Genomic DNA, 11999 nt, shown 5'->3' with positions numbered 1-11999 from the left:
TTAATTAAATATAATAGAAATATTTTTTTTGAAAATTTCATCAAAAATCAACTTTTATTTCTAGGGTTACCACCTTAATCTATGGTAATTTAAAGACCGAAATTTTAGTAAAATAGTTTTATGGCAATATAAAATAGGGGTGGTTCATATCACAGTAATGTTTAAATTTTGAGCTTAGACTTTTAAATAAACATTAAGAGGTTTAACATTATAAGTCTAACTGGTCGTATGTCAACTTGTGCGTTCTTCACACTCAAATTAATAAAAACTTTCATGTAAAATGGAAAAAACAGTTTTTAAACTTGAAATAACTAATTTTTTTCGACCTTTAATATGTTTGCAGACATATGACTGGTTAGAAATTAAACATATAACTTAAAACTTGTTTGAAAAAGTTGTTTTCTCAATTGAATGTTTTATCCTCATTGAGAGCAGCACCATTTTATACCAAAAATATAGTTCATCAACTGTAAAGCAAAATTTTATTTTTTCTTGTTTTTCTTTCTACAACTGTCATTATTTCTGAGCCGTAAAAACTTTAGTAATTTAAAAAAACAAAAATCTAAACTTTAGTAATTTAAAAAAAAGTTAACTTTGTTTAATTTTAAACAAATTAAAGCGCTCGGGGAAAAAAAAAATTAAAAAAAAAAAGTTAATTGGGCTAAAAATTGCAGTAAAACAAACCTTTTTATAAAAACGCAAACGTGTATTTTCCAGAACATGCATTAACGGCGTTGAGTAGCCGATTTCCAAAATGGTGGACCTTATCTTTGCCGGTGTTTTGACCTTTATGTGGATAACATTTTTGTGGGAAACTTATTTAAGTTACAGACAAGTTAGTGATACAATTGTTCCGTTTATTTCAAATATACATGAATCTAATTTCATTATCTTATTTTAAGATAATATATATCCAGTTGTATAACTAAATCCGTAGGATATTTATTTGCTAATAATAATTTATTAAATAATAGTAGCGAAAATTATGATGTTAAAAGGTAATATGGTGAATTTCTAAAGTTGGCGGACTATTTATTACCATATATTGCTATTAAAGTTTTGTTGTTTGGTAATACCAATGAGTTGAACTTATTACTGAATTCATTGATCAGTTTAATAGTTTGCAAATTCACCCTCCTTTTAATGTAGAAGAGTGCAGTGCAAAAGCTAATTAAAGTTCAGTTCAGATTTTTATGTCTCTCCCATACATAAATATGAGGATATTGTCAATATTAAATCAATATTTGAATCTTTAATATACGCTTATATATATATATATATATATATATATATATATATATATATATATATATATATATATATATATATATATATATATTATATATATATATATATATATATATATATATATATATATATATATATATATATATATATATATATATATATATATATATATATATATATATATATATATATATATATATATATATATATATATATATATATATATATATATATATATAATATATATATATTTTGCTCTTGCAAAAGTATAATTTTTTCTGTATATAATAATATAATTATTGTTGTAACTAAAATGAAAAATACAATGTCATTTTTATAAAAAGATATAAATTAATTGCATAATAAACTGCAATGCTTTTCAAAAGGCATGGTTGTTGCAAAAAAAAAAAAAAAGTAAAAAAGTGCGCTGATTAAAATGCATATGTTTTTGATTGGAGTAACTGGCAAATATAAAAATATTACACTCTAAATTATATTGATAATATATAAAATTGTTTAACTGATAAATTATAAAGTTGTTACACTTTTATTATTGCATAATAGTTTTTATTTTATGACTGAATTATATATTTTATACATTATTTACTTTAAATATATTATTCTCTTTTATTGTGGAATTTTTAATTGTTGTAATAGTTCTTAAAACGCCTGAATTCTGTCACAATAAGAAAATATAAAACATTTTTTATAAGCAATAAATACTTTTATAGCTCTTAGTCAAATTTTTAATAAAATAATTATTATTAAATTTTTTTTAATAAAATAAGTATTATTAACAAATTAGTTATTAAGAATAGCTAGTGTTAAAACCCAAAGACTCGTTTAAAGAATATTTTCACACCGCAATAAATGATGCTTTTTTATTCTCGTAATATTAATGTTGCAATCATTTGCTTAAAAAAAGTGTAAAACTGAATTTTGTATTTAATAAGCAATTTTTTAAAGGAATAAACAGATAGCTCGTGCTAAAAACCAAAAGCTCTCGTAAGAAGCTGTTTATAGGAGCAGCTTGCATAGCACTTTGTGAAGGGCACCAGGATAGAGCTTCTTAAAGTTCTTTGGTTCAGACTGATAAGTTATTAATGGCAGACAAAGCTGAAACAGCTCTTTGTAATTACCTCATGTGAATGATTGTGTAAAAGATTCACAAAAAGGTTTAGCCATCTTTTGCTGTCGTTCTTCTTCAACAGACATCATATGAGGGCAATAATACTTGTTCATCTGATGACAGAAGAGGGAAATATTTATTGAATCTAGAAAAGTGAAAAAAATATAGTAAATAAATGTTAGTTGTAAGTTAAAACTATAAGTAAGTTCACTACTTTCCAATTGTAAAAAGTAGCTCTTTACTCTTTTTTGTATAATATATTGATTGTAAGTAATAACAAAAGGTATAGCCAATTGAAGTCACCTTTGGAAAATTAAAATATTTTGACTAGCTGATATCTCTACTTTTAAACCTTCCCAGCAAAAACTCAAAAGAAACTCACCCACATGCCTACAACAAGCAAACCAGAAAAGGTACTATCTAATTCCTTCAGTAGAAACACACAGGTAGCAGTTCTCTTTTCTGAAAATGTGTATTATTACAGTGTAGTTGTATTATCTTCATTCAGATATTTTGTATTTAATTAAGCTTACCTGTATTTTATGAAGTTGTATTGAAAACCATGCCAATAACATTTTCTTAACACTTTCATTCTCTAAGAAGTTTATTAGTTGCCTTTGCTTTAATGTCTCCAAGAATCTAACAGTTTTTTAAGTTGATTTTGGATGAGAGGGAACACCAAGGAGCTTTTTTTTTTTTTTTGGATGATAGCATCCAATTTTCTTTGATCTTTGCACTTATTTATGGTACAATGGTGGTTTAATACTAGTGGGCTGTCTTTGCTTTTAGACAAAGTTTGTAAGGCTTACCCCTGCATGCTGCTACAAGAGACTACAACAATGACACTAAGTTGGGTTGATGGGATGTTGTTGTGGATACTGCATGAAAAAAAGTCAGGATTTTTCATGTCATGAGGAACAAGATATCTATGCCACATTTAAAAACTCTTCTGTGTTTCTTATTCTGTGCTCTGGTGCAAACTTCTTCAATATTCTCATCCTCACAAGAGCTACTGTCTGGTTCAAGAATTATCATTTCAAAAATCCATTTACATGGGTTCGTTTCTTCTTGCTTCAGATTATTTTTTTGTTATTCTATTTGCTTTTTTGTCTTTTCCGTACTACCTTGTCTACCCCAGAATATGTAGCTAATCTATCACACAACATGCTTTTCATAAATTTAACATCAACATCAATGGTATCTTTTTGATAAGTAACTTCATACATTTGTTAACAACTTCATACATTTGTTGTGTACCTTTTTAACCATGATTTAATACTAAAAAATACAATAACAATATTATATATATATATATATATATATATATATATATATATATATATATATATATATATATATATATATATATATATATCATAAATTTCTAAAAATGTATATGTATATAATTCTGAAAAGTTTTGTTGCAATTCAAGGTCATTTATAAATATTAATAATCTAATCTAAAAACCTGATATTAATGACATTAATATATAATAATAGATAAAAATGATAATAATAATAACAATATTAATACTTATTATATTATACAAAATTGAAGACATTTTTTTTTTCTTTCCATATTTGAAATATTATTACTTGCAATAAAATTTTTTACAAAAAATCCAAATAAATTCATACAATATTATTATACATAAATTTTGTAAATCCACATAATCCACATAAACTTTATAGAGGACCTGGTGTAACAAAAAATCCACATTATCCACATAAACTTTATAGAGGACCTGGTGTAACAAAAAATCCACATAATCCACATAAACTTTATAGAGGACCTGGTGTAACAAAAAATCCACATAATCCACATAAACTTTATAGAGGACCTGGTGTAACAAAAAACAAATTAAAAAAAAAGATATAATAGCAATAAAATAGTAAATTGCGCAATCTTCATGAAATTTTATTGCTTTTTTAGACCAATATGCAATATTAAAATTATGAACAGCCTTTAACAATAAAAATTAATTTTTTAAGGAGCAGCTGTCACACTATACTCATCACCTTAGTTAAAAGCTTAAATTTTTTTTTTCAAATACAACAACAAGTTTATTGTAATGTTATTGTTTTCTCCTAGGTAAAAACTAGTACTATGGTCACCCATAATTAAAGCTAAAGTTTTTTTGTTTTTTTTTAAGTAAAACAAATTTTTTATCTGCTTCATTATTTTTAAATTTTTGTAGCACAAAGTTTATCTTAACACTAAAGATATTCCTGTAGAGCTCAAAGATAGTTTAGATAAACAAACCTTCGAGAAGTCACGGCTTTATCAAGTTGATAGATCCAAGTTTGGCTTTGTATCATCAATTTATTCACAGTTAGAGTTAACGGTATTAATGTTGATCATTTTAGAATGATTGAATGTAAAGACTTGTTAAAACTATATAAACTTTTTTTTTTTTAATAATTTTTATTTTTATTTATGCCTATAAAAATTTAATATTTTACTATTTTTAGTGTATAAATTTTATGTTTATATGCTAGGTCATTTTGCTATTGGGTGGTTTGCCATTTTTGTGGGCTGTGTCAGGTTCACTTAATGAAGCCTTAGGATTTGATGCTACACATGAGGTTTAATCTTTATTTATGTTAACCACGATAAAGTTTAACAATCAGGTTTATTAACAAAATAGGTATTATCAAATTATCTATTGTCTATCTTTTAGATCAAACAATCCTGTGTTTTCTTAGTGCTTTCAACACTTTTTAGCACAGTAACTAGTCTTCCTTGGAAACTTTATTCAAATTTTGTTATTGAAGAACGTCATGGTTTTAATAAACAGGTTTAAATTACTTTTTATTTACACTTTTTCTGTTTTTATATTAAGAGAGTTAGAAAAAGATAGAAGGTTTATGATAGAAATGAGTCAGGATGTCATTCCTGCTCATCCTGCCTCATTTCAAGCACTTTTTACAAATACAAACAGAATACAAATAGTAAAAAAAATGCAGGCATAGAAGATTAAAAAAATGATAAAAAAACTCAAATGTTTTTCTAAATTTATATTTACTTGATTATATTATTTTAATACCTGATTATATTATTTTAGTACCTGATTATATTATTAGTGATAAGCCAACTAAAATAATTTATTTTAATTGGCTTCATTTTTGATTATACAAAAATTAAAAATAGACATTTTGTCCTTTATTGATTATTGAGTCAATATTGAGACAAACAAAGGAAATAAAAATTTGTTTAATTTATTTAAACTTCTGTTAAATTGTCATAAACAATGTAGATGTAATGTTCAATATAATACTTTGAAAACGATTTAACTTACATATTTTTTTCTTTAAAAATAGTTGTTTTAAAAACATAAGTATTACTATATATAAATTTTAAATAAAAAATAATCTTGATATATTATTTATATTATTATTCTCTTAGTAGCAATTTCAGATAAAATCCTTGAAAAGATATAAAGTATTGATCTTTAAGTATTGATCTTGTGTATTTATTATTTGTTGAGTTGTTAAAAATTATTTAGGTGATTTATGCACCATTTTTTCATGGTTTATATTAAAAAATAAAATAGTACCAAATTCAAAAATTACCATGAAAAAATAGCTGTATTTCTTCCTGACTTTCCTAATTATCTATTTAAATGTATTTTTACGTAGAGATTTATACTAATAACAATGTTATAAATATCAAACATAACTATAGAGAAGTTTTAATTTAGCATATTGTAATATATTTAATGTACATTCTGTTTATGTTAATGCAGAAAAAAAGCTATTGAGAATAGAAATAAGAATAGGCTATAGAAAACATTTGACTTTTTTTTACATAAATAATTATATAATGATGATCACCATCATCATAATGTATAAAAAAAAATTATTATTGCATCAACTAAAACTATCTATATGCATTATTCAAAACTTATTATCTTCTCTGACATGAATTAATATTTTATATCTTTAGACATTAGGTTTTTATTTTAAAGATCTTGTAAAAAAGTTAGTTGTTACAACTGCTATTTCTTTACCTGTCACAAGCGTTCTTATTTGGATCATCAAATGGGGAGGACAATATTTCTTTATTTACACATGGTTGTTTGCTTTAGGTGTTTCCCTGGTAATCTTTTATATTTTAAAATTTCTATATTATGGTACATGTTAATTTAATTCTCATCTCCAGTATTTTTAAATGTAGTTTATGATTGCTATCTACCATGATTACATAGCACCATTGTTTGATCGTTATATTCCCTTGCCAGAAGGTCACCTAAGAACAATTATTGAAGATCTCGCAAAACGTGTAAATTTTCCACTTTCAAAGATTCTTGTAGTTGAAGGCTCAAAACGATCATCGCACAGCAATGCATATTTTTTTGGTTTGTACAAAAAGAAGGTATTTAAAAATATTATTTCTTTTTATTAGAGTGTTTTTTCAATCTTTTTGAAAGTTATTATTTTGAATTTAAGGTAATTGTTCTGTTTGACACTCTTCTTTCTGTAAGTCCTTTTGAAGAAGAAAAAAAGATAAAAAAAGTAAATGACAATGTTTCTGAGGAAGCAAATGAAGAACAAGAAAAGGTTTTTGTTTATCAATTTTATAAAGTTCCTATTTTTAAAATTAATATTATAAGTATGAGTTTCTTTTTTATGAACCCATATTGTGGATAAGTTTTCTTTGCTTATATGTTATTGCTTTATTCTTTAAGATATTGACTACTTTTTTTCCTAATCTGGAAAAAAAGTAAATAAGTCAATCTTTTACATTAAAAAAAAATTAGTTAAAAAAAGAGATTTTTTTGACGGTTGCTAGCAAGGGAAACAATTTGGCGATTTTTCTTTATTAGGTAACAAAATAATGTTTGTTTATGTATTTTTGTTATATTGTGTGTTTCTTTTTTTTTTAATTTATTATTTCTGTTATTTGTTTTAAGAATGTTGTTTTAGCAGCCTAAATTATGTAAGATAAAATCTATATAGAGTTGAGTTGATTTTAATTAGAGTTTTACCGACTTTAAAATCTATTGTTAAAATTGGTAAAAAAAAAACAAACTTAAAAGGTCTTAAATAAAAGACTATGAAAAAATTAGTAAAAATACAATACGATTGAGGTTCTGTTTCTTCAAAGGTAATTTTTTTATAAAATTTTTTGAGGAATTAAAGTGTATCAAATAAGCCATCAATCATAATAGATAAAATTTTGTTTTAAGACTTTATACTTGTGGAAAAGATGGTCACCAGTACATTAAACAGAAGTTTAAGATTTGTTATTCTTTTTTTGTTTGCTTCATAAAGCAACATTTCTTTTAAAAAAGACTTTAATTCGTTGTTTGAATTCTGGCGCCATTTTTTGACAAATGCTTTATTGCTTACTCAAGTTTGTCTTTAAGTGCTTTAGTGATATTTAAGTGATATTGTCAAGATTTTTTGCGCTATACACTTCTTGAATAAATTCTGAATTATCTGAATGGCAGACAGTCTTTTAAAGAACCGATTTTAAAAGCATAATTAAAAACTTTATGCTCTTTAATGCTCAAGCATTTTGGATTGAAAAGATATCAGTTCAATCTCTCAAAATTGCTCTGATTTAAAAACATGATTTGAAGAGAGGCAGAGAGGTTTGAAGAGTCAAATTGTTTCAAAATTGCGTTTTTCATTCTTATACAAAGAGTTGATTTTCGTTATTTCGCTCTGTTTTCAAGAAACTCGAAAATTCCCACAGCAATAAGAAGAGCATTTATTCAGCAAAAAGCTTCTGCTGCTAATTTGTTTTATAAAAGTATCGATATCAGACAAAAGGTCTAATTCGTAATCATTGCAAGTAGAGAAATATTTTTCAATACTCTTCTAATTGAATCTTTGACATTGACAAACTGTTGAGTCATTGAAAGTAGACTGTTTCTTTTTGTTCTGCAACCAATAATAAGTGAAACATAATTTTGATGATTTTTTCTTACTATTTTACACATTTTTTTTCTTACTTTTTTTTTCTTGCATTTTTGAAATGAAATGAATATTTTCTGACTTTGGTGATGATTGTCAGTGCACTTTCAATTTGAGGCATACCCAAATTTCCAGCGTTTTTCTAATGAATATTCATACGCAAGTACCTAAGGTACAATTTTTCAAAAAGGTGTGTTTATCCATTGTAATTAAAAAGCATTTCCCAATTGTCCCTAATGTCAAGAGCATTAGTAAACTCGTGGATATTGTAATAAATAATATAAAAAATTTACCGAAATTTATTGGTAAATTGATAAAACAATATTACTGATATCAGTAAGCTCAACCCTAATTTTAATATTTTTTTAGAAATATTTATATTTTTATTAGGCAAACGATAATAATAAAGATAAAGGATGTACAAGCGAAGAAATATTAGCAGTAATTGGTCATGAATTAGGACACTGGAAGCTGAATCATACTTTAAAAAATCTTATCATAAGCCAGGTTTTTATAACTTGATATTAATTAATATTTTTTTAAATAAACATTTCATTTACATGATTTTTTTTTTGTTTTAGATAAATTTGATTCTTACATTTTTTGTGTTTGGTTTACTTATGGATAACAAAACGTTATATAAAAGCTTTGGATTCTATAGTCAGGAACCAACACTTATTGGACTTCTTATTGTGTTTCAGTTTATATTTTCTCCTTATAATGAGGTAAGATAAGTTAAAATATATGTTTTATAAATATGTTGTACAAATGGTCATAATGATCAAAGTGATCACTTGTTGTCATGATGATGATCATCATACTATTTTTATAAGAAGTATCTTTTGTATTTAAAAACGAGATACGGTCCATTGCAATTTAATTTTAAGTAAACTCTTTTAAGTTTGACATTAGATTTGATGTGGTTTCATAAATTTGTCTGATTTTTGGTTTCATAAAGCTAACTTTTGTAATTTACAATATTTTTTAGAAAAGTTTTTATTTTACATTATAAACTTTTCATGGTCATAACTTTTGTAATTTACAATATTTTTGTACGAAATTTAAAATCTGTTGATAAATTTGAATTTAGTTTACGATAGTAAAGTTGAAAATTTTACTATATTAGTGCCCTCACGTTTGGGCGGGGCGGGGGGGGGGGGACGTTTTAGGGCTTTTTTGTTCCTAGGCCTCCGCGATCCCAAATTTTTGCGAAGCCTCCTCATTTGGCATAAGTATAAACATACTTAAGTTTGGAGTTTACACAATTGTGAAAGTGTCCTATCTGAAATATCAAAAAATCCTGCGGGCGCCCATGATACCACTAGCTCAGTTTAAAAGTACTAACGATCATAAAATAATTATATACTTGTTAAAAACATTAAGTATTACGCTGCAAAATCTTCTATTTTAATCAAAATACCAATATCAACATTAAACTGCAATGCAAGGTCTTCTCTTTAAATAACGAAAATCCCATTATTTTATTTTTACTCCCTCATTTTACGGACAATTTCAGAATACCCCTTTGGACACTTTATTATGACCCTCCATTTAAAGATATTTTCCCCGAGTATTCACCCACAGTTGTCAAACGAGAATGTTTTACAATAAATTATGGTGATTGGAGCCTGGAAACAAAAATATTTAAAAAAGTTATCTGCCCCAACCATTCATTTATTTAACCAAATTTAAAAAAAAAACTACAAATTTAATTATAATTTTGAAAATCAGGTTAGGTGTCACTCATAGTGAGTCATTTTAATCAAATACAAACAAATTACAAATTTAATTATAATTTTGAAAATCAGGTTAGGTGTCACTAGTGAGTAAAATAGTAACATAGTGAGTAAAAACTAGTCAAAGGAGTGACACCTAAATAAAATAAACAAAAAATAAAATCAACAATAATAATATTCAATAATACAAAACATAAATTAACATAATTAAAAAAAATTCGATGAAAATATAAAAAACGTCTAATAATCTTAATAATACAGTTAAAATAATATGTGATAATATGTAATAACACAATATATATTAATGATAGAGTTAGCATAACAATAACAGTAATATAGTAAATATTATTTTAATAATAATAAAAATAACCTCATCATCAGATACAAAAAAACACGTAACAAACGAAAACACAACACAATAAAAGCAACAAAAGTATAAAGTGTTTATAATGAATGAACAAAATTGAAATAAAAGAGTGTTGGAAAGAGAGAAGAAAAGAAAATTTGAAACGTATCACATGATAAAATAGTATTAAAGTTAGTATCATTTCGTATAATATATGCGATAAATATACACAAACTAAAAAAAAAATTACAACATTACGACACAACAGAACGCAAAAAAAATATATAATAAAAAGCAAGAAACAAGAAAGGAATAATAACAACAAATAATAACACAATACAACAAAGAATCTTCCTTATTTTACAAATATAGTTTTGTTATTTTTATATAGTATATAAGTTTTTTTCTTTCTTCGTCTTCTTTTATTTACATATTTTTATTCTTTTTCTTTTTTATTCGATTTTTAGTTTTTTTTCTTATTCGGTTTTTTCCTTATACCTTTTTTTTTTACTTTCAAGTTTTTTTCGTTTCCTTGTTTTTCTTTACCTCTCTTTTTCTTGTTTTTATTTTTTATTTTCTCTTTTTGAAACCCAACCCCAAATGATGGTGATTATATTGATATATGATTATATTTGATATGCAGGTATATCAAATATAAGTTAATAAAATGTTTTAAATTACTATCTTATACTAAATTTAAATTCACCAATAGGTTTTAAATTTTATCTAATCATTTGGTGTTCATTAGTTATAACCATGCAAAATTTAGGGTAGTTAATATTGTATTAATAGTACTATTCGCTAGTACTACTAGCGAATAGTAATTCGCTATTCATTTAATGAAAACACTATTCGCCGATGCCTGGTTAATTGTTCTTGTTGTTGTTTTTAAAAATTTCAAACTTTTTTAAAAGTCCGACCCTCTCGTTTATAAGATTTTAGAAATATTTCTGACCCTCCGTTTGATTGGCACCATATTAATTAAAATACATTTTTTCTTTCTAGCTTGTTGGATTTCTAATGACTGTTTTAAGCCGGCGTTTCGAATTTCAAGCCGACGAGTTTGCCAAAAGTCTGTCTTACTCAAAACAGCTTCAATCAGCACTTATGAAATTAAATAAAGAAAACCTTGGGTTTCCTGTAGCTGATGAACTTTATTCATCTTACCACTATTCTCATCCGCCGTTATTAGAACGTTTAAAAGCATTAAAAGTAAAAAGTGAGTGAAAAATAAAATCATAATTTAAAATGGATCTTGTTTTTATTATCTAATAATTTACTCTTTAAAATATTTATTGCCAACGATTCAATAAAATCCTTCATATTTGTTATATTGACAGTTCCTGCGATAAACTATCCCTAAGAGATGCAGCCGATTTAATCCTAAACACATAAATATTTTTGTTATATATATATATATATATATATATATATATATATATATATATATATATATATATATATATATATATATATATAGACACACACACAGCGGACACAGACATCTGTAAGACGTCTATACAACGTCTTACGGAGGTCACAAGTCCGTAGGACGTCCAACGATTGTTCTGGGTACAAACACATGCATATAACACACATAGATACACAATCAAATAAT

General features: G+C 25.2%; 2 protein-coding genes across 2 annotated transcripts in view; one reads left to right on the top strand and one right to left on the bottom strand.

The window, feature by feature from the left end:
* Positions 1–699: 699 nt before the first annotated feature.
* LOC100214453 (CAAX prenyl protease 1 homolog) lies at positions 700–11630 on the top strand. The gene is made up of 10 exons (XM_065792821.1): positions 700–835; positions 4576–4722; positions 4877–4963; positions 5059–5175; positions 6324–6476; positions 6555–6752; positions 6827–6937; positions 8690–8806; positions 8881–9024; positions 11387–11630. Exons 1-10 carry the CDS (start codon positions 755–757, stop codon positions 11606–11608), a joined length of 1377 nt encoding a protein of 458 aa, XP_065648893.1. The 5' UTR covers positions 700–754; the 3' UTR covers positions 11609–11630.
* Positions 11624–11999, bottom strand: part of LOC100207349 (presequence protease, mitochondrial) — a 177184-nt gene continuing 176808 nt past the window's right edge. The window contains exon 33 of the mRNA XM_065792819.1: positions 11624–11764. The gene's annotated coding sequence lies outside the window, so the exon portion shown is untranslated. The remainder of the gene's footprint in view (positions 11765–11999) is intronic.

Source organism: Hydra vulgaris, chromosome 03 (assembly GCF_038396675.1).
Source record: "Hydra vulgaris chromosome 03, alternate assembly HydraT2T_AEP".
In the NCBI taxonomy this organism is placed as follows: Eukaryota; Metazoa; Cnidaria; class Hydrozoa; order Anthoathecata; family Hydridae; genus Hydra; species Hydra vulgaris.
The sequence above is the reverse complement of the archived record's forward strand: the minus strand, read 5'-3'. Positions and strand labels throughout refer to the sequence as shown.

Coding starts and splice junctions, on each gene's coding strand:
- LOC100214453 (XM_065792821.1), top strand. CDS start 755: ATGGTGGACCTTATCTTTGCCGGTGTTTTGACCTTTATGTGGATAACA. Junction 4,723..4,876: donor ATTCACAGTTAGAGTTAACG/GTATTAATGTTG, acceptor TTTATATGCTAG/GTCATTTTGCTATTGGGTGG. Junction 4,964..5,058: donor GATTTGATGCTACACATGAG/GTTTAATCTTTA, acceptor TCTATCTTTTAG/ATCAAACAATCCTGTGTTTT.